This window comes from Chaetodon trifascialis, chromosome 13 (genome assembly GCF_039877785.1).
Source record: "Chaetodon trifascialis isolate fChaTrf1 chromosome 13, fChaTrf1.hap1, whole genome shotgun sequence".
Lineage (NCBI taxonomy): Eukaryota > Metazoa > Chordata > Actinopteri > Chaetodontiformes > Chaetodontidae > Chaetodon > Chaetodon trifascialis.
This window is the reverse complement of record NC_092068.1, coordinates 13,012,808-13,036,703: the sequence shown is the minus strand read 5'-3', so window position 1 is coordinate 13,036,703 and position 23,896 is coordinate 13,012,808. Positions and strand designations below refer to the sequence as shown.

At 39.4% G+C, this 23,896-nt stretch overlaps 1 protein-coding gene across 1 annotated transcript in view; it reads right to left on the bottom strand.

Annotated features, from left to right (window-relative positions):
- The window catches only part of eys (eyes shut homolog), a 142,898-nt gene that overhangs the window by 59,893 nt on the left and 59,109 nt on the right, over positions 1-23,896 (bottom strand). Inside the window, exons 25-35 of the mRNA XM_070977284.1 lie at positions 19,874-19,970; positions 19,254-19,361; positions 17,810-17,955; positions 12,549-12,720; positions 12,118-12,196; positions 11,491-11,690; positions 7,326-7,450; positions 6,638-6,762; positions 5,912-6,125; positions 339-529; positions 149-240 (exon numbers count right to left, since the gene is read on the bottom strand). Of these exons, the coding sequence (XP_070833385.1) occupies positions 149-240; positions 339-529; positions 5,912-6,125; positions 6,638-6,762; positions 7,326-7,450; positions 11,491-11,690; positions 12,118-12,196; positions 12,549-12,720; positions 17,810-17,955; positions 19,254-19,361; positions 19,874-19,970 (1,549 nt within the window). The remainder of the gene's footprint in view (positions 1-148; positions 241-338; positions 530-5,911; positions 6,126-6,637; positions 6,763-7,325; positions 7,451-11,490; positions 11,691-12,117; positions 12,197-12,548; positions 12,721-17,809; positions 17,956-19,253; positions 19,362-19,873; positions 19,971-23,896) is intronic.

The window sequence follows — 23,896 nt, the reverse complement described above, 5'->3', positions numbered from 1 at the left end:
AAAATGAAATTGTAATGTGTTTACTTCTGATATGACATGTTTTTACTCGCATTTCATTTCTAAAAGAAAACGGCTTAACATGAATTGACAACACACGTGAATATTCACACTCACAAGGTTGACTGAAAAGGACAAAAAAAGAACATACCTGATATTAACAGCGTGATCCTTGCCATCGTTAACATGAATAGATGTACTGATCCGTGTAACCTCGTCCTCCTCGTTACAACAAAAGGCGTACTAAAACATTTGAGAGAGCGTTTTTAAAGACTATGAACTGTATAAACCATGAGGGAAATCGATGTGGTGCACCACAGCTATTTAACTCAAGCTCCTACCTGCAAGAGCCCATCCAGGATGAAGAGTTTCATGAAGAAGAAATCACCGTTCACAGGCCCTTGGTCCACATAGAGTATAGTTCCCTGGGCGGCTTGAGTTTGAAATCTCAGAGTAATGTTGTTGAGCGTGCTCAGGTCAATACCCTCAAACTCCAGGTATGAATTCCCAAAGTACTGAAGGTAGCTGGAATCTAAGAAATAAAAAAATACAGAAAGCTGAAATCATTCACTTCCTCCACAGGGAGGTCAGTGCACGAGGTGAGATACAGAACAGCAACCTCAGAATTATTTAAGATTCAGAGCCAGGCTAAGGACACCTCAGCAGGGCAGCTACCACTGAGGCTTGACCATGGACTTTCTGGTTGTGGGTGCACACACTGCTGTCTTTTACTCCATAAAATGTAAATGTACCCATCAAACAACCTTGGCATCATGGATGGAATACAGCTTAAAGAGATTAGTGCAGGCGATTTAGTGTGGGAAGTAGAGGCAAAAAAATAGATGATTATTATTTTGAAAGCAGGAGAAAAGGCTTTGAGGGCTCTCGGTAGCATCACAGTTTTTACTTTTGCTCACTGTACAGCCATACTGTAAATAGTCTTATTTGCCAAAAAGCTGTGAAGCATGCAAATGGCACTATATTAGCTGAGAGAGGAATCTTGGCTGAAATGAACGTATTCGTACAAGTTTATTACATGCCTCATTTTATAGTGGAATAACTTGGCTTATATCATCCATGAGAATGGGCAATTACGGGATATTTCAGTAAAAGTTCCACTGCCCGCAAGCTTATTGGGGGTAGTGACGCAGACAAACTTAAAAGACTGACTCAGACCGCAATAGGAGGCAAGCATTAGGGCTGCTCATGCTCAATATATTTCTCATTTGAAGGAAGTAGTGCAATTTGTTTGGCAAAAAGTCAAACCCGAGAGGCTCTTACAATGAGAGGCATTCCTGGATGCACCTGTCTCATGCTCTGTCTGTTCTTATCTGGGGGAAAAAAAAATCATTACACTAGAGAAATCAGCAAAGCTCCTTTAAAGTTGTTGCCGTGATTAATCGGGCAGCAGCAAGTGAGACCTTTATCAATATTTGTTACACGTCAACTCCTAATAGGCCAGACGCTCTTTGATCTGACAGTGGGCCCCTCAGGGCATTTGGCAAACAAGCTAACCTAAATACCCCCGTTTTCTCTGGAGAGCCATATGACCAATACCCTGAGGAAAATCCCCTAACAAAAAAAATTGAGAATTATCAGGAGCAGACCTACTGTGATCTGTGAATTAATGAGGATAAATGCACACAGCAACAATGCTGCGCTGTCTTCGGCTTCACTCCTGACAATGGGGTTTGCCAATGCTGATGATAGAAAATTACCCCTCAGAGACAAAGCTATTCATTAATTTTAAAGCCTTGTTTAGTCTGTTGTAGTCTTTGATGCAGTCTGAGGCGGTTGCCAGGAGGCAGTATCGTACCTCATTAGCAGTTAGCTTCAGTCTCTCCTTTAAAGGTCTCCTGTTTTTAACCACTATCCTACATTCTCACACCAGATTCCTCATCCTCACGCTTCGAGTCACTGGTCGGTTAAATCTAAATTGAAAATATGTACAACTTAAACTGCATCCCTTTCTTTTCATGTTCAATATCTTGTTATGCACAGACTCTGTACTTTCTTCACTACTGTTATACAAGAAGGAAAAGGAGGACTAACATAATGCTGACCAGGAAGTTTGTCACCGCTGTACCCTGATCTAACGCTTTTCTAGGTTCAATAAGGGAAATAAAGTTGTCTCACTGGGAATATTCCTTGACATAAATCTTTCAGATCAGATTTAATTAGGACCTGTCTTAATACATGTCCATAAAAGAGGTGAGAAAATTGATGACTCATAGTTAATGTAACTTAGAGAGGTGGAGCATGTTGCAGCACAGACTGTGTGCAGATGTCATTCAGGTTAAAGTACAAGATATTCCACGAGAACAATATATTTGGAGAAATACGAACTTTAGATCAATTAAAAAGAGGATAGACTTTGGACAGCAAGATTTAATTGATATAGACGTAATGTCCCATTTATTTTAAAAAAGCCGGCATGTGAGTCCTGGTTTGCGCCTGATTTATTGGCTGAAGTAATAGACTGACTGATTGAACGTGTCGCAGGACAGAGATAAAATACTGCTGAGGACCATTCTTGGACCCTTGCAATTTCAGAGCCCCGAGGGAAGGCAAAAGGTCATCCTGTACTGTACCCACAAAACTGGCAGAAAATGTCTTATATTCAATGTATGTTATGCAAGATGATTTAGTTGAATATCATAATACTGCTGAGCTTTACAGAGGAATCAGTTCCTAATATATATATATAGCTTTTTTATTATCTTTTTATTGTCTAATTATATCTTCGTTTGGTTTTAAAAATGAATGAATGAAATCAATGAAATCACTCCAATGTACTGACAGTTACTGTACATCACTCAGGCCACAAACTGCAGCTGAAAAGACACATTTAAACACAGCTTTTTTCATCTTGCCAAGCCTTTATGAATATTCAGAGATGTGCACGTAATGTGCATATCATTATGACTCACTGGCAAAGTTGTGTCATTGAATATATCAAAATTGTTGTAGGCACACTAATCAGGCACTGTCAACTCAATTTTGAACAAACTATAATTAAAAAAAAACAAACAAACATGCTAACATAAATGAGGGCTATGCAGAAAAAAATGCATGCATGTTAGACTGAAGGTTAACAAGGTGACTGCCCCGAGACAGGTGGCGCATGTTTAAAAGGGCCCTCTGGCTAACCTCTTACTCATCAAGTTGATTTTGTGGAGCTTAAGCAATTTCATTTCAGCTACTCGTGGCAGCAAAAGATAACAGCTTCACCTGTGCTGTGGTGATCACTCCAAGGAAAGTCAACCAAATTGTGGCTTAGCAGCAGTAAGCCTCCCTCCACCGTCCTTTCTAGATTCCCATCAGCTCTCACATTGTAGAGCTAAAATACTGTGTAGCTCAGCATTGCATGAAGAGTGATAGGGGAAAAAAAGACACCCAGAAGACAATCATCTAATGCTACTTTTTTGTTGCTACTAGTTTGCATCTGAACTGAACTGACTTTTTTTCTCTAAAAATTAATATATGCATAAAAATTCTCACCAAATTCATGTTATTTAGATGTTAACAAGAAACTGTATCCACTACTGTCAGTGGACCATATAAACTACCCTCTCTATGTTTAAATTCCATTGACTTGCTATATTTCAAAGGTTGCCAAGCAGTCTTAGGTTTAAAGGAGCACTGTCTGAGTCTATTTCAAGCAGCACCAAGGGCACTGCATGCGTTTAGATGGTGACCTAGTTAGATAAACTCATGAGTTTCTGGGTCCTCTTACTTTAAAACTTATTTACTTTGATTATGCACGTATATGTAAAAGAATAAAGAGATGTTTCGGTGTGTAGAAGCTTGGGTTTGTTTTTCTTTACCAGTATGTTGTGTGTATATTTAACCCTCTCTAAACCGCTGCACAGGATGAGGGCTGGATCAGGTGCAGTGGGGAGGACTCCATTATGTTTGGCCCACAGTGATTTTCAGAGTGTCGCACTGAATTGGTTCAAGCTCGTCTGTGTTCAATAGATCTGTTTTACAGCTCTGTGAACAGTTTCAAAGGTAGACAGACCTCATCTGTCAAGGAGTAACAATCTGCCCAGTGCTCCCAATTCCTCCTCTCACATAGATGACTGAATCCAATACCAATAATGTTGAACATATTGTGTTCTGTGTCTGTCATTTGAGTGTTAAAGGATATAGTGTCAAATAATGATTGGATTTATCACTCTTTGAAATTATTATTTTCAAATAGAAACAGAAAATGTACCTCAGCGGCCAACACAAATCTAGCTTTTCACAGAATTTTTTTTCCCACCAGAGCTATACAAACTATGACAATCTCTCAATCAAACCAAATATATCATTTCCTGCCATGTTCCAAAGGCTCCAAAATCACATTTGGAGTAGCAGCTCAGCAGGAGTCTCCTCTCATTCGAAACTGGCAAAACCTCGTGCAGCAAAACTGCTTGGTGGGAAGGACGAGGGAAGGACAGCTTTGTAATTTGTCAAAATAACAATTAAAAAAAAAAAAAAAAATCCTGGAACACCTTCGGTACAAATTGATTGGTGTAATGGCTTATCAATTGAAATAATTTAGTGACACATTCTTGCGTGCATAATGTTAATGGAAGTAATAGCATAGTAATGGGAGCAATGACTTGATTGAGAAACATTAATTTACGCTAATACACTACCATATTTCAGCTGATCCATCATCAAGGAAGCAGGTGTTATTCTTTGTAGTGAAATAATTGTCCATTACAACAATTCCCTTCCCAGAAACCAGTAAGTCATATTGATATTGATCTAAAGCTCTTCCTCACACAAGAGAGGTAACATTAAAAGTAATGCATAACAACTGTGAACGTGCAGGCAAGTTAAAAAATGACAAACCAAATTGAACTGAAGCAATACTGAAATATCTTAACTGTATGCAGCCTTTGAAGTTATTCGTCTTAAACAGCTAGGACCTAAAATAAACTGCATTTCAATCTGCTTAAAAGAGGATAATGCAGAATGTTGTATATTGGTGGAAGAAGCACTCGGATCCTCTACTTAAGTGAAAAGAACAATACAACAATGTAAAAATACTGCATTCCAGGTAAAACTGTACAACCTTATAGCATTTATAATAATACTTGAGTAAGAGTACATAAGTACAATTACCATAATATAGAATAGTATCAAATACTGTATTAAATCAAAATATTATATGATCATATATCATTAAATTGTTATTAATGATGTAAAAGTGTGTAAGCAGCATTTTATAGGGCACCTGGAAAGCCCACCTCAAAGTTCAGCTGCAATAAATATGTATTTGTTTTTTAGACTTCTCTCGAATCGCTTTCTTTTTTTGTGAAATATTGGATAATTTTACCTCTTTGTTCTTCAGGCAGTTACTTAGATGAAACCATATGAGGAGAAACGTCTCTTTGGTGAAAGTGCAAAAACTAATGAACCCCATGTATGCACACACTGATACTCACTGGCCGTCTGTGTATTTATTGTTGTTTATTTTTCTTACCATCTAATGACACAAATGCTACACTCATGCTCATACTCACACTCATACACCAATAGAAAGCTACGATTCTCATGAGTCGATTGATTCAAACCATTTCAAAATACATTCACAACAGCAGGCGCAATAAACGCCAACAACACAAAAACAAACGTTTTTAAAATTGAAGCAACATTGAGACAACTCAAGAACAGCTATCAGTTTACTTTGGGTATGCTTTGGATAGATGTTTTAGGGAATTTTTTACTGGACTAGTATGGGGTTAAAATTATTATTGTTGCATTAAGATTCCAAGAAGCTGCCACTCGGGCCCCTGCGCCTATGAATAAATGTAGTGGATATTTCCCTCTGAAATGTAGTGGAACAAAAGCATAAAAGAGCATAAAATGGGTAACTGCATGCTCTTGTTTGTACATGCCTGCACAGTGTGGTCTGTACCTGAGGATTGCACAGCTGCTGGTGTTGGTTTGAGTGTTGGCGTCGGCACTCTGGGTGTGGAGCCGCGAGTGATGTTCTTGACTGCAGTCGTCAAGGGAACAGCATCCGTAACAGGAGGCAGGCAGCTGACCTTGTTGATGCCATCTACACAGGAAAATGCTTCTGGACATGGATTCAACAGGCAGTCATCATAGTTGTGCTCACAGTTCCTCCCCTGTGAATGCAAAATAAACAAATTTTAAATGTGTGGAGTAACTCTGCCATGAGATGCTAAATGGGACATGATGTTTACAACTTGAATAATAAAGGTTGCATATTAAGAACAGAACATTATGTAACAAGGCTTTTTCTTGAATGTGATGCAAGATAGTATCTGATTACAGACAATTTAGATTATTTTCATTTTTATGTGCAACATAAATACATATTATTATTAACATATGTCATATTATTTTCCTGAGTACCTTTTGGATGTAAATTGTTTAGTAAATAGAAAAAGGCACGTCATCCTGTTATCTGTGCGAGACAGGCATCAGATTCACCTGCTTTACAGTGAGAACAAATGATGATCTGACTACATACAAGAAAGAAAAAGGCAGTCTCTCATTTTTAACATGGAGTAAACTAGTGCCAAGAGTTGAGGGTTCAAGAGGGTAAAGGTTGATAACAAGCATAATTAAAAAAAAGAAAAAAAGATGGAGATAGGAATAAGGCGGGGGGCCTCACCACAAATCCAGGACGACAGAAACAGGTGTAGCCATAGCCTGGATCATTCTGAATGCATATCCCCTGGTTGCAGGGCTGTGGAAGGCACTCATTAATGTCATCCTCACAGTGAAGGCCTGTCCAACCTGCCAGGAACAAAAGCCCACAGAGTGCCGTGGTGAGCCCAGGCTCTCCCACTTCCACCCTCTGAAGTGAATATCAATCAGATTCTCCTACATTGATTTGCTTCTTTTTGGGTTCACACACATACAAAGACAAGAAAAGGCTTTCACTAAAGAGTAAGATGCCACATACATTTTAATGAGCCCCGGCTGTATCGTCTTTTTATCACTGTCTTTTTTAGTACTGTATGGCTACAAATTTCTCCCTGGAGAAAAGTAGTTTTGCAGGGCTTTGAGGCACAGAAGTTATGTAGACATTATGGTAACCTTTAGTGACACTTTATGTGGCCCATTTCAATCCAATATGGGTGTTCTGTAAGTATTAACATGGTTTACATATGGTAAACTGTACGCGACCACATCTGGGGTGCAGTAAAAAAAAAAAAGTCATCTAGTCTATGTCTTAGTAATCTTGTTCTTGAGCCACAAAGGTTTCCTGTTAGAGGACTCTGAAAGGAAAATAAACTGCTTCGGTTGCCTCATTTCAAAGCAAATTGAGAGACTCACAGGATGTTTGAGTGACTCACCTGACCTGCAGTGGCAGACATAGCTATTAATAAGATCTTGGCAAATGGCACCGTTGTGGCAGGGCGCTGAGCAACATTCGTTAACATCCACTTCACAGAAATCCCCCATGAAACCTGGTGGACAGCTAAGGAAACATATCATACTTTAAAACCATGAGGCTGTCTCACAGAGCTGTCACTTCCTTCTTGTGGGTCTGTTACACTGTATCTGTAAGAACTGCTGGTTTTCATTATTTATCAGAAAGTACCACAACTTTTTCTAGTCAGTTGCTTCTTATTTCAGAGTATATTATTAAAAAGACTTTTTTTTTTTTTTAAATCTTCAGAGATACAGAAGTGGAATCAGTAAAGCAGGCGATAAACTGGAGAGAGGGTTCATTTTAAAGTGCAGCAGTGGGTTGTCCACACACCAACTCACATTAACCTAAGTGCACTGCTCCTGGGCAATATAATGTGGGACCACAGGGTATCAAAATCATATAAAATATATATAAAAACAAAAATCTCACTGACATGATCTGCTATCATTTGCTGATACATAAAAAATGAATGTTAGGAGTAAAATTCACTCTTTTTACAGCAGAGGGCCATGTGTAATACAGCTGGACTAAAATGTGATTCGGCTCATCAGTATTAAACTGTAGCCTTAATAGAAGTATTATCCATTCCATGATGCCAAAAAGAGGTTTTTACAGAAACAAAGTAAATGAATCTTTAGGGTCAGCTGGTTGGTTAGGAGCAAGTAATATGTCTGTGTCAACATTCACAAACATGATTTGATTTCAAAAAGACACGATTTCCTGTTTATTTATGATTTCAAGCCCCTGGATAATATTCTCATACTGGATCTATGGGGACTTACAAAGTATCTGTTAGTGTGTTGTAACTGTCACAGAGACGATTTCTACATTACTGTAATATTTCACAATACTACCGTAGTAATTTATGTTTCTGTGACGGTTGTGATTTTATTGAACCTTCATTTTGTTCTTTAGCACACAACCCCGAGTCCAAAAAAGTTGTGAGGCTGTATAAAACACAAATAAAACAGAAAGTGATAACTTGCTAATCCATTTTGACATACACTCTGAATTTGATGCAGCAACACGTTCAAATATGTTGGGACAGGATCAACAAAAGTCTGGGAAAGCTATATGCTGGAAAGTGGAATGCTCCAAAAACACCTGTTTGGAAGATTCCACAGGTAAACAGGTTCATTGGTAACACGTGAGAGTATCATGATTGGGTATGTAAAGAGCATCCTGGAAAGTCTCAGAGGATGGAGTGTTGCTGGCAAACAGTTTATTTTCAAATGACTGTATTCTTTGTTTATGTTCTACACAGCATCCCAACTTTTTTTTTTTTAATCAAGGCTATACGTTAAACATGCCTACAAAATAGTATCCTACTTTCTATTGAACTCAGCAGTTTATTCCTTGTATCACTATAAGTGTGATGATGTTTGATTTCTATATTAACATATCCTCCTCGCTTTTATTGCATTACACCACATCTGAACAACTCGAGTCTGTACATCCAGATGCTCTCCAAAAAATGTTAATTCATGTGTCTAACATGCACACGGTCCCCTTAATATTCAGAATAAATCCAACCAGAAATACACAAATCAACAGTGACAGACTCACGACAAAATATTTTAGAGTTCTTGGACCAGGCATTGTCACACCACCAGAGTGTGTTAGTTCACAGAAAACACACTTCTGCAGAGTTAATGGATGATGTTGCCAGTGCACCCCTCTCAAGCTAAGGGCCCCGGCAGGACTAAATCAATATGGCGCTCTATGTGTTATTGTCATTAGCACATAGATGGTCATGGTCCAGCGTGCCAAACAATGCTGCAAACTCCAGTTAAGTTTACAGATCACAAACTTAAAATTGGAGACCTTATTTGAGGAGAAGATAAAACAGAATGGATTAATTCAGCAGTGCAGAAAATCCACAATGAAACAAAGTGGAAATATTTAGGTGTGGCAATGGCTTTCTATTGTGGAGCTGGTGATTTGCACAGGATAAGCTACACCTTCAGCAAAGAGAGGTACCACTCAATTCTGCAGATGTCATTCCCACTGGCCTCAAGTTTTGTAGGAGCGCAGTCATTTTCCAGATGGACAATGAGCCTGATGAGCATCAAAGCTACCTGAGGCCACTGAAGACCGAGGTCTGCTGGCTTGCATAGATTTCAAATTTACAGTCACCAGGCCTCAAACCTATTGAACATCTTCAGGATTATTTGACTCCAGAAAAGGTGACATAAGCAGAATGTTGGGAAAGAAACAATACAGATTCTCAGAAAATTACAAAAAAGCTCAGTAAAAGCTACCAAACTCTATATTCATGAGGCTAACATTCCTCTTTTGGAATGTGACTTCTGTTGTTAACTGGGATCTGTGAGGCACAGTTGCTTTAATCATGCAACACTGCAACATCAGAAAACGGGCAAAGGGTTTCATGCATAATCTCTTGGCTGACCGGCATAACAGAGAATAGAGTGCCTTTGAGGACATTTGTGGAACAGGTGCAGAATTGAATATGAACCACTTCACACATAACATGCAGATAAAACAACACTGCATTTTCATGTTTTGTAGATGCAGTCTGGCCAAGAAACTGCATGAAATTGCATGCCTGATTTTATATTTTTGCCCATTAGTCAGTGTACTAGCCTGGCCAAACCCTCCCCACTGAGGTGGAAGAAATATGTAGATAAACAAAACATTGTTGCCTCTCAAAAAATCTTTGAATGGGATTTTAAAGTCGCAGGAGCCTTCTCCACCAAAAACACCACGCTGGAAATTGCTGACATCTTTTAACTAACACTACACAGACAACAGCTAAATTGGCATAACACACAATGTGTGAACACAGTGGTAAATGGGCAAAATGCTGGCTCTCCATCCATAAATCAAATTATGTCTGTAAGTAAGCCCAAAATAACAACAACTCGGTCAAAAATGACAAATTGCTGAATCTAAATAAAGTCAATAACCAGTTAATAATGCACTGATACCACAATAAATTTCATTTGATGTCCACATTCAGCAAAAGAATCCTCTGTTCTGGAAAGAGCATGCAATGCACAATCCTCATTTTGCAGCTCAGCAGGACATTAAAAAGGACACTCTTGCCCTTGCACACATTTACCTGTAAATGCACAGCATATACTACAGTGCCTCCCTGTAACACATACACAAATTGGCCTACAATGAAGTAAACACTATAAAAAATGCCGTGCTGAGGCAGTAGGCAGTCTGGTGTGTCAATACTGCAAAGTGCACCCACATATGTGGAGTCGCGGTAGTCTCGGATCCATTAAATCATGACAGTGAGCAGCCGCACACCAGCACAATGTTAGACAATGTAATTAACTGTATGGCATCCAGGGAGCTGCTGTGTCAAATATGCACACTCTTACGACATCCACCTTGTATTCAGATACACTTCATCACTCAAGGGAGAGCGTGTCAGCAATTAAAAAGTAATGATTCACTTGTGACCAACACGGAAGACAGCTAGGCACGTACTGTGGCATCATTCTTGCGAGACAAGATGCATATTTAGAGACAAGCATAATTGATGGAATAGAATAAGGGAGCATGTAAAATCATATTTTAAAGCGTTTTTCAAATTTGACAAATTCACCTGTGAACAACAACTCCTTGATGTTGTCAGTATTGACTGCTTACTAAGGCCTGCACGCTTAATTATTGCTGCTTCCTTCCTGTCATATATTCAGTTTATGGTGATAACTCACTCACAATTTCCAATCATTTTTAGATTCTTAACTGAAGTGGACAAAAGCAGGCTTCTTAATTACAGGCAGCGACCAAAGATTTGGGGTTTTAGGATAACCCACGTGCTTGGCAGCGTGATGTAATGTTGGCATGTAACCTCTTCAAATCCAATAAAAAGCTGGGTAGAGCTGCTGACGTTAACCTCTGTGGTCAATTAGAAAATCAAACTGTGGCCATGTTGGGTTTTAGGCGAGTTAAGACAGTTAAAACTGTACATGAGGACACATTTAAACTATCCGTGCAGGCTGCACTCAGCAGGGCATGCTGTTCCAATCAGCTCATAATACGATGGGCACAATGACTTAGTGACATTACATCAAAAGGATAAGACTTTAAACAGTGGTCCAACTCACCTGCATGTAAAGTTCGACCCTTCTCCATCTATGCAGGTGGCTCCATTGAAACACAGTGAGACATTAAAAGCGGCATCTTTGCAGACATCTACATCATTCTCACAAGATTTCCCTGTGTAACCATCGTGACAGAAGCATGCATATTTATCAATGAGATCCACACACGAGCCCCCATTCAAACAGGGACTGGGAGCACAGTCCTGTGAATGAAAAAGACATCAGATGCTTACTGGAGTGAGGCACTGTACCAGTAACACTCAATATTTTGACAGATAGAAGCATTAAATGGATAATTTGCCATCTAAAATATATAATGTGTGGTTAAGTACTTAAAGAGCAGATAACCAGAGTATCCAGTGAACTGAATGCACACAAAGACCCTAAAAGCATATCAATGTTTTATCTCTTGAGTCCAGTACAGGCTGTGGCTTTAATCAATTAAGCATTAGCAATTTCTTTTAATCAGATATTTGTACACTGCTTACATGATCCTGGAAGTTCAATTGACTTATCTTGCAGAAAAATCAATAGAGTTAGTAATACCAAAGGCCACACAGAGATAAAAAAAAAACTCTCAAGAAATTCCTCTTGAACATCCAGCAGGTTTATTAATGAAGCTCAACTCACATCAATGTTTGTTTCACATCTGCTGCCAGTCCATCCAGATTCACAGAGACAGGAGTAGGAATATATTCCATCCTTACAGCTGAGAAGGTCACAACAGATAGGGTTAGAACTGAGTCCCCAAAAGTACACTATTTTATAAAATCAACTAAAAAGCATTCATATATGCAGGGCTTTTGCTGCATAGTTCATGCAGAATGCTTCAAGAGAGAGACAGTCTATTGAATGAGTGAGTATTTCCCCTTCAACAGAATTAATGACTATAATTCAGAGACCACTGAGACAACCTGTAAGTGCGTCACATTAGCTCCTTAGAACATGTGACATATGTCTCCACTCACTGCTCTGGCAAGGAGTATAATTAAAAATAATTCCATGCCATTTCTGCATAATTTGCAAGGTTTCTGTTTTAAATGACACAGAGAAATCTTTACCTCCCATGAAGACAAGGCGCTGACATGCATTCATCAATGTTGGTTTCACAGTGGAGCCCACTGAAGCCATCAGGACACAAGCAGCGGTATCGATTAGGTGCGTCAATACATCGCCCACGATTTTGGCATGGGTTTGAAGCACACTCATCGATGTTAACGCCACACCGTGGCCCTAGGAAGTGAAGCATATTTCAAGACATTATGTGTTTAGCAAATTAATAAGAGAATTTTTTTTTCATTTTTTTTATTTTAATACTTCAGTTCTCAAACTGCAAAAACACATCACAGTATAGTAGGTTTGATTCCTCTGTGAATCTGTGTGAGTCAATTTCAATTAAAAATTATATTAAATTTTTCTTACCTCAAAACATTCATATAAGTCTTTGTAAACCAAAGTGCAATCTGTCAATAAGTACTGATTGATCAGTAATCCGCAAGCAAATCAAATATATAATGAAAGTGTTGACTGCTGTGACGATTTCTAGTTTCAAATTTCTGCAAAATCACTCTAGAAAAACATCCATATAAAAAATAGAAGCATTCAGTTTGCAGTTAACAGATTGCAAGATGCAAAACAAGCAGTATGGTCTTTAAGAGCAAAGCACTGTGTGAGCGTACTGTCCAGAAAAAGCTGCCTCACCGGCATGACATGTTTTTTCCTCGCTGGTCTCTTTAGTACCTTTGATATAAAGTGATCACAGACTGACAGGGATGGTAAACACGAGCATGCTGTATATAACTGGCACTGCATTAAAAGATTTCTGGGTTTTGCAACTCGAGTGTTTTTTTTACCTCAAGTTACCTCTCGCTCACATTATTTCTTCTGTTACTGACAACATACCTTGAATGCTTTTAATGAAAAGGATTTGAGATGTATAATTCAAAGTGGCTTTAACTTCTGTGTCATGAGTCTGTTTGACACTTCATTAATTATTACACAGAGAAACATCCTTTAGTTTTCTCCTGGCATTAGCTTTAATTATCAGTATCCAGCTTAAATAGCAAGTAAATCAAAGCATGAAGCAGAAATATTATCTCCTCCTGGAAGTTTCAACCAAGTTTTAAACCTTAGTTGTCTATATGTGAACTTGTTCAAACGGATTACGAATTTTAAGGGATGAATAGGGATTATGATGATAGTAGGACTAATGACAAGGAGCAGTTTGTTATATGCAGCATATAAATATAACCACATATCACATTAATTCCCCATACTAAAGACTAAAGATCTTATTCTGGCTTGCGACAGTAAACAGGCATTAAAATGTTCATTCACTAATATCTTTTTGAGTAATTTATTAAGTAAAAAAATGCCAAATATTATTGGTTCTGGCTTCTCAAAACAAGAGCTTTTTCTGCTGTTCTCCATTTTTATGACTGCATATTGAATGTCTTTAGGTTTCAGTCTGTTGGTCACATGAAACAAAGCAAGTTGAAGACATCGCCTTGGCTTAATTAATTATAATTAACAGATTATTGGATAATGAACAAAATCTTTAGTTGCAGCCCTTATCTAGAGAGTAATTCACACTTAGATGTCAAGTCTAAATTTGGCAAAAACTAGCCTGCACTGGCTTGAAATGTTCTTGTTATTGTGTCCCACTGATAATAGAGTGCTAATAGGAGGTGCAGAAGATCAAAGTAACAATAAACAGTTGATGAAAATAAATCATTCCTCTAAAAATAACTTAATATAAGGATGCATGACATCTGTAAATGGCCACTTTGTGGGCTTTAATGTCCACGCGAGGGCTCAGTGAATTGCAGCACTGAACTGAAGAAAACATGTGTCACATCCTCAAAACACTGTGTGTCCTTACAGCTGACTACACAGTACCACGTCTTTGAAGGCAGAAAGGAACACATGAATTATCCTCAAAACAACTTACTGTATGTCTTCACCCTCCATCAGCTTCACTAAGTAAGTCAGCTTTATTCAGAGAGTTGATGATATTCATTATTTATGCAGACCGCACAAAAATAGCAACAAGATCACAAAAGAAATGAAGGGGAGGGGAGGGCTCAAGCTGTGAGGGAAACACCAAATAACACAAGCCGTCAAAATTAGCCTCCTTCCTGCCAACTAATCAGAACACAGGTTGGGAAAACACATGACTGTTTATAGAAGTCGAAATTATAGCATGTGCTGTTTCAAAGGCATCCACAAAAGTGACTAGTTCTGCTGAGGAGTTAAAAATGAATTCCTGTGTTGTAGCTAATTTTACATGAGGCCATTTTTGTGATGTTTTTCACTTTTTCATTTGAGATTTCTAAGTAGATGAAACATGATGACTGATCATTGTTTATCAATTGGTTCATTTTTCATCCATTGGTTGAGACAGATGTAAACAAACATGGACAGCAAGAATATATTTATTACTTCCTGTGTTTTACCATGAAAGAGAATGAATAAGCTGCTTTTGGTGTACACAAATCTAGCATGTTTGATCGTTACAGAGTGTAAAACGGATCCTTTCTTGTGCCAAACTGATAACTTCTTTCATTTAGCCAAAAGGAAAAATGCGCTGCAACTGGAAAATTCACAGTTTATGACTGCAAAGGTTAAAAACAATCCCTGAACCTCAAAATAATAACAGAAAGCTGTGGCAGAAAATGAACTATGGGTAATGTGATACACAAGTGTGACGAAGGAAATGGAGCAATAAGTGAAAAATGATGGTCTGAAAATCTCTTATTCATTTAATACACACATTTTTATGACACTTTCTTTCTTTTTCACATTATCCATAGACTGATGCTCCCGTTCTCCTCACATTCTGATGTTTTTATTTAGGTTAGAAGTCATAAAACACTTCAGGCTCTGCGCTGGCATTTTACACTCAATCTAAAACATTAAGAGGACAGAAGCACAAATGAGACATGGAATTACATGCTGAATATCTAATGCTGCAGACTGGTCACCAAAGGTCTGAAATAGCCTTAAAAATTATGATACTTACTAAGATGAACAAATTTGAGTAATTAAAACAAGTGTCTTGCTTGTCCGGTATCGCGTGAGGGATTAGTGAGAGAAGGATATGTAATCTGAAATCAAAAGAACTGAGGCTTAATTGTGATAAGCCCTTAAAATGGAGATGAACTGTTTTCTTAACAGTGCTGTACTGACGCTTTTGTTTCTGAGAAAAGAATTGACGCATTTAAAGCACTGAGCCCAACAACATGAATCACGAAGTAACACCAGAGCTGTCTCAGCCTTTAATTGATACAATTAGTAAATTGAGTTGAGATGTTTGCACGAGCTGAACATGTTTTTCCATCCACATTAAATGTGCACTACGTCTCCAGAGCAACAGATCTCTGTGCACACAAAATATTAGTCTTTAGGTTCACCCAGCAGAAGACTGAATTTACTGAGGCCAAGCAGCATCACAAGGGCCAGAACATCATCAGCCAACAATGTGCTGACTGAGGAAGCTGCAACAATGTGCTGATTGCACTGTACCATCACTCAAGGGAACACGCTCCTTAATGACGGGTGGAGAAGAGAAAAGAGAAGGTGACGAATAGTGTGCTTAAACCGTGATTTATATAAACAAGATTACCCATTAATCATGTTGTTGTAATGACTTCTGACCTCAGTTCGGAAAACGCCTGTGCACAGTTAAATACATTGTTGGGATAGCAGCACTTTTTAGACAAAATATCCTAAATAATGATCAGACAGCTGTGATCCAGGCAGCTGCCAAGGCTCTTACTGAACAAAAAAGGGTATCCTTTATAGTGCTTGTCAAAATGACACATACTGAAGCAGTATATAAAAATAAAGCATCAATGTGATCAGAGCCGTAACTAAAAACAGTTGTGGAACAGTGATTCATATTGACACCCAATTTGCAAAGAAATGCAAGATAAAAATAAGAAAAGTTTAATCTTAATGTCTCCCTTGTGTACCGACTCTTAGAGAGGTAAGAAATGATGAAAGAAACTGGTGGAAGTGTCAAAAATGTGAATTTTCTGGCTTTGTTTTTCAGGTATTTCTGAACATTTTACATGTACCATCACTTTAGAAAAGAGAGGTTATTAGCTGGTTTACTAAAAGAGCAGAAAATACAGATGCACTGACTCACTGACCAACAATATGAATAGTGATGCAGGCGGGAATGAAGTGTCATTACAGCTTAATCACATCCATGAAAGTGAGTAGATATAGCACTAGACTGATGTATTAGTAAGCAGCTTCAACTGTTCCAGTCAAAATGAATGTTGGCATTCGATATGCAAAAAATACCCCTTGACTTCCCTGATGGCTGAAGCAAATAATACGATAATACCATCAAATGACACAATGAGTTACAGTACTTCAGTGATAGAGGAGATGACACATCATAGCATCAAAGCAGAATAACATTTCAGTCGATTCCAATCACGCTGCAGAAACACAACGCGATGAATCACCGTAAGACGGCAAATTGTCTATCAGACTGGAGTAAAAAGAAGTTCCACGCAGCTACTGTTCTGCCACGAGCCTCTTTGTGTTTTTTGGGGAAAAGTTGCAATGCTGTTACATGTGTTACGGGATCAAATATTTTGTATGAGTTCCAGTTGGTTTGAGCCAATCCAAACCGTATCCTCTGGCCGCTTGCTCTCTTGGGGAACCCTGTTTCCTCAGATGAGCTTAAAGCAACAGAAAAAGTAATGACTTGTACTATGCTGTATGTAGGCCTAATAATAAAAGCTGCTTCTGTGGGAATTGGGCCATGTGTGTCAGGTTCTGCTCTCCAGAGTAGCAATACCTCAGAGACTTTCCCCCTCTCTCAACTGGGGAAGGATAAATTGATGATACAGTGTGGAAGACAAATGAAATTAATCTTCCCGGTACCTGACAGGGATCGGCTTTAGAGTGCACACACACACATGTACACACACAGGCACGCACGTGGGCGCTAAAATAGCTTGATATCTGTGGAAAATAAGACAAATGGACTGAAGTGAAACAACAATGGCATTCTTAGACTAAAGAGGCTGAATAAAATGAAATAAAGGCAACGAACAGACACTGAGACGTTTTCATCAGATAAAGCAGGTGATGTGAACTTCCCTCTTGTTGGCTTTACTGAAAAGCAGGCACTGTATCTTCCAGAGGCAGACGGGCTAATTAAAAGCAAGCATTGTGAAGCAGTTTTTTACACTAAGCCAGATCTGTGTCAGAGTTGCCTCAGTAGCGTGTGGCCGCGGGAGTCACGGTAAGCTTTTTAGACTCTCATATTGATCTTCATGTCACCTGAGGGCGAAAGAGCTACCTGAGTATCCAGGGCGACAGACACACTTGAAGCCCCCGGGCGTGTTGATACAGATGCCCTCGTGTAGGCAAGGTGAAACTTCACACTCATTCACATCCAGGTCACACAGTGTTCCAAAATAACCAGGAGGGCAAATGCAGCGGAACCTGAGGAAGATGTGATAACACTCAATCATTAGGAAATACAGTCCAGCGACGGCCAGACTGTAGGCAATAATGACAGCGTGCTTTTAGGTTTAGCTCTCTAAAATAAGCAGAATGATTTTCCTCAGTAAAAACTGCACACAGTTACTTAAAAAAAAGAGCGTGTGGCCAAACCCAGCAAGACAAACTGCCGATTCAGACCAGTTTTTTTTTTTTATTCTCAAACTGACCGACAGCTCTTCACACAAAAATTAACAATATGCTGGCAACTAAGCCTCGCTGTGTGTGGCTTCATTTCAACCATGTTTGAAGACTTATTACTACAGGGAAGAGCTTAACCTGTCCGATAATGTGGTTTACTCAATTCAAATCCCTCTCCGCAGCCGTCGGTGGAGTCTAATATCCCCTGACCACACACCTCAGAGGAGACGGTTATCCTACTTGTGAGCGAGATAAAAAGATAACATGTCATTAGGCACCTCTGTGCGAAAATCTAAACCATATCGTTTGATTAGTTAAACATCATTTTTCATCAGTTATGTCATATCAAATTTGAGTAATATGCTTATTGTCATGTGGGAAAACAGGAGTCGCTAACTATGCAAACTATACAGGCTAGATTTAACACATTCAGCACACTGTATTTGTTCTACTCATAGTATTTTAAGGAAAAGGGTGGAGACAGCAAGAGTTCAATCAGTACACTGACGAGTCTGATTCATCATCACAGTACAGACGGACCTGTTCGCCTTGTTGGGTCAGGGAGATGGAGATAGCGCGCAGTGTTTGCGGTGGGCGGCGAGGTTAAAACACACCTGATGTGAACTCCCTGCACTGTGCAATCAGGGAGAGCGCTCTGTGCAGGGCCGGGTCACATGGGAGCGAAATCATGACGGGAGACAAACTGGAGACAAACCATTTAGGACTCAAATTGGCCCTGGGACTTCTCTACCCATCTGTCCAACTAAGCCTGGAAGCCCCGGGGCTCCCATTAAGCACAGCAGAGAGAAGCACCAGTGGAGTAAAGCCCAATCTAGATACATGATGTGTTCCTGCTGAATTCGCTCTGTGTCTTTAGAATAGCAGCTTATGTGTGTCAAGGATGAAGACAGGCTTGTTATATAAACCGGAACACTTTGAAGAGGAGCACCACAGCCTTGTGTTTCCTTTGGTGAACGTTTTTGTTCATTCGGCTTTCAAATCAAACTCAGGAAATGAATTCCGCCTGGCCTTTCCTGATATGTGCAATTTCTTAAAAGCACACAACGAATAAAGGCTAAGGTGTTTATATTCATACTTACTTGTTCACAAGGTCTTGACAAACACCAGTGTTGCGGCAGGGGCTAGAGGCGCACTCATTGATGTCTTCCTCGCAGTGAAGGCCAGAAAATCCCATCTTACAATCACAGCTGGAGATGAAAAAAGGATTGATATTGATATTTTGTCCCAGCTGGAAAAAAAGGAGATTTGTTTCCGAATGGCATATGCACAGAAAAAAATCATTAGAAGCTTAATGATATTAATTACACATCATTTTTGGTGTGATTGCACAAACACGGCATAACACACAGGCCTGGATATTGACTCGTTAACAAAAACCAAAGCCTGCATGACGAGAGAAATTAAGGCAGGTTTTTTTTGGAGACATTAAACAATTTGACCCCATTTCAACCTAAAAAGGCATATTACTAAATCCATTCCAATATGTTTTTAAAAAAGGGCCATAAGCTCAGAACATATCCATTAGCTCGGGGTACTCCAGTCTCAAAATAACAGTACAATGGCCTGAAACCTGTTCAAGAATGATGGTTGCTGGTACCGGCACTCTGGATTTACAGATGTTTAAAGTCCATCGCTGCAAAGCCTGACATTTTCGTGCCACCTACGAAACGAAAAGCTGGTTATGGCTAACGCTCGTTACCTGTAGCTGTTGACCCGGTCCACGCAGTCGCCCTGGTTTTGGCATGGATTTGAGCTACACTCATTGGTGTCAATTTCACACCAACTTCCTTCAAATCCTGAAAGATAGATGAGATGGTCATGGATCAGCAAGCCCCACTACATCCTGAAAACGTCAGGGCCGATGATAACAAAGGCCCCAGTGAATGCCATTTTAATGGAACTAGTAGCCCCTGTAGCATATCTCATCTTCCAGCTCTCAGCACTCACTGTTTCCCCTTTGAGAGAGTGTAAGTCTAATAATACTTTACTGCCACAGACAGATTGGTCTGAGGGTTAGTGGTTTGGGGTTTGGGAGGTGTGTGTTTGTGTGCGCCACCGTGCATGTGTGTGCGTGTGTGTGTGAGAGAAAGCGAGGGAGTAGGGGGACATCTTGTTAAGTTAGGGTAAGAGGGAGAAGCTAAGCCCAAGAGCTCTTTTGCCCTTGTTCATTAGGGGGTTGAGGGCCAGGATGGCTAAGCAGATCAGCATGGATGTTTTGTTGTACTTCTGAAGGCAGCCTGGGAGCCTTTTAATGTTCTGCCTGTCAGTATTCCTCTGGTGCTTGGTCTGGTCCAGAAGGTGGGCTTTCTGCTGAACATGTCCAAGTAAATGACTTAGTTTTATGAAGAGAAATTGAATGAATTATTTTTTTAAAAAAAGGGAGAAATGAATCCCTAAAGACTGTTGTATGGAGGCAAATAATGGCCATAAAGATCTGAATTTTACAAGCAACTGGATCCATGTATAAATAAATAACACTGAATTTATAGCATTGAAATAACCACTGGCTTTCATTAATGTGGTCTGAATTCCCCTGTTTACAGATTCCAATAGTAAATTTATTTGGATCTAAACCGTACAAAAACTCTACTTTCAGACAGTAAAATTAAATATACGGCATTCACACCTGAACATCCAGGAAACAAAGAAGAACAAATCAAGCCTAGTTTATCTTCTTATGGCCATCATGTGCTTCCATACCACTGATTTCCAGCTTTCTGTGACTGTTTCTGCCACTGCATTTGTCTATGGTATGAGCAATGATACAAAGATACCATTTTCTCTACAACACTTTTATCAAACTCTGCGCTCAGACTTCCAAAGACTGCTGTGTTTTACCTGCAGAGCACCATCTGCCACCCATAATTAAAGGCGATACAAGCATATAACAAAGTGTGAATAAAACTAGCTTAAAATGAGTGTTAGTGCTGTTATTGTTTCTTTGTCTCATTACGTTCTGCTTCAAGTGAGAATTAAGTATATATTTGAACAATATGAAAATGCTTTTAACTACTGATTAATACAGTGTGAATTTCTTAAGGTCACTATAGAAGTCTCAGCATCTCCTGCGCTGTATGTAATGATACCATAAATCAGGTGGTAACACTGTATAATACCCTGTAATGGCAACAATGATGTTTCTCATTTCAGTGTTTTCAGAATCTACTGTGAACCACAGATGGCAGAAAATTATATAGATCATAAATTTCTCAGTGCAGATAAATGCAGCAATTGTAAGCCATTATTTGTGCATTGCTATTCACCCAGATGAAACTCAGCACTGTTGATTAAGTGTTGCTGAATAAAAAATCACTTAAAAATGGAGAGCATTCAGCAGCCCTCACTGCACGTTTTTAATCAGCTGAATCAACTACAATCACTATGTTTAAAATAAAGAAAGACAAATTTCCAATCCAACTAGAGCCATGCTAGCGGAAAAAGGTAAGACAGCGACAGTGACGCAGCTCCGTGAATCTTGCCACGTTACGAATGAGAGGGAATCCATGAGACCACAGAGAGCACAGAGCATCTTGTGAATTATGGGACAGCACAGGTTTCCCAAGCTGGTCTGTCAGTCAAAGCGATGGTGGAGCACCTCGGGGACTATTTCGAATGTCACCGCAATGTAATGCATCTTCTGCCACTAGCAGTGACTGGAGGCTTCTCTTTGACAGAGTACAGAGAGGGATACCCAAGGCGCGTCCTCACGTAGTCATTCCATCATCTGGCTGGAGCTGCAGCATGTGATCACTGCTCCTGCCAGTGAACGTCTCCGAGGAGAAGAAATTGCGGGTAATCCCCTGCGGATAGTAAACTAACTTTGATGGACGTTTCAATTGAAATATAAGTGATGTCTTCATTTTAACAGTATGAATTTGGTTTGGACTGCTACATTTGTGACTACAGTCTTCTTATCAGGATTGCTGTCAGTCTGATGTAACAGTTTCTCAGAGGGGGCACACTGAAAATGATCCACAGCTTGTGCAATATAGATTATGGTCTTTGTGGTGTCGTTGAAGTACATCAAATCTCAGACGTCACTGATCGTTTAATCTATGTATGATTGTCATGATGAAACTACAATGCATCATCACTCCAGGTTTTCTGTCAGCTGAACTGTGTTGAGTTTCAGCCTTAGATTGTCGTGCTCCATTTGGCCGATCTGCATAATACGTCTTATGGCAGAACACAGCGCTCAGATCCTTTTAATATTCACCCAAACAGGACCATGGAGTTCTGTTTGCATTTGAAAATCTGACCTCCAATCATAACACACTCATTAGCACAATCTGTCATCTTTCTAGAACCCAGAACCAGACTTTTAAATGACGCACTAAAAACACGCATCCTGTACAGCATGTCCCATAAATAAAACAGCGATCCAAAGGCCATATAATACAGTGGAGAAAAAGCACAAGATGACAGACAGACAGACAGACAGACAGACAGACAGACAGACAGACAGACAGACAGACAGACAGACATTTAGGCTGTTAGTCAATTTCACAGATTGATTTTATATATTTTTTTAAACTAAATCCTTAAAAATTTCTGTGATGATGACAGAGACTAAGATATCACGACAGATGATCAATTGCAGGTAATCCTGCGGGCACTGTTAATAGTATGGATTTTGGTTGTGCATGATGACAGATCAAATTGTGCTAATTCATATTTGCATGCAATGTGTTACCATCAACATCTAACGGAGCAGTCTGCCATAAAATTTAGCGAGCACGACCTGAGAGGTTCATTTTTTTTATTTTGAACTCCTCATGGGCTTTCTTATGTGCTGCCCACACGCCATATTGTCAACCTGGCACTGAAAATATTTCATCATAATAAACATAAACAACTCTACGACATGGGTTACTTAAATATACTGTAGACATCAGCTCTAAAAAAGAATGAACATAGGAGCATAAACGGATTTCTGTAATGCCCTTGTTCGGCAGTCCACAGTTGGCCTGTCAGCAAAAACACTACACTACTGTTTAACTGAGCAAGGACTAATACAAGGGAAATGAATGATACTCTTAAGACTAACATTATAGTATTGTATGTGCTTGCAATGACTTTTTGTTGACATGAAAAATGTGCCACCACTGTAGCAGTCTGCATTCACACAGAAAGCAAAAAACAGAAGCAAAAGAATGAAGAATGTGGCCACACTGCATCGTCACTGCAAAGAGAGCAACTTGATGGAGCGTTGCTGTATTTTTTGGTTTGTTTCTGGATCCATTACATAATTTATGTGCTGTCTATTCAGAATCACAACCGATAAGATGATCACTGTGTTATAGAGCTGTCAGTTCCAGAAAGTTGGTCCACGGCAGAATTCTTTGCCCGTAAGAACAGACACATTTGCCACAGGCAGACACGTCATCAATCCTGTGCAACAAACAACTACATTTAAAAAACAAACAGAAATGGACGGACAGAGCACATATCAATTAGTCTTCACTGCTGTGGTTCTCCTAATCAGGGACTATAGCAAGCTTGTGAGTCCTTCACACGCACTGACCAAAAACTGGGTTACTTGAATAAGTGGGTTAAGAAAAGAAATCTCTTTGCGTGTAAACACCAGCGACTGCAGCCAATTTACCCCACTGCTACGCACCTGGACCACCATTTTGGCGCCGCTAATGACGGCATAATGATTAAACACTGAGTTTATTTAAAATGTGTTGACCGTACAGCTGTTAAGGACCCAGGTCTATTT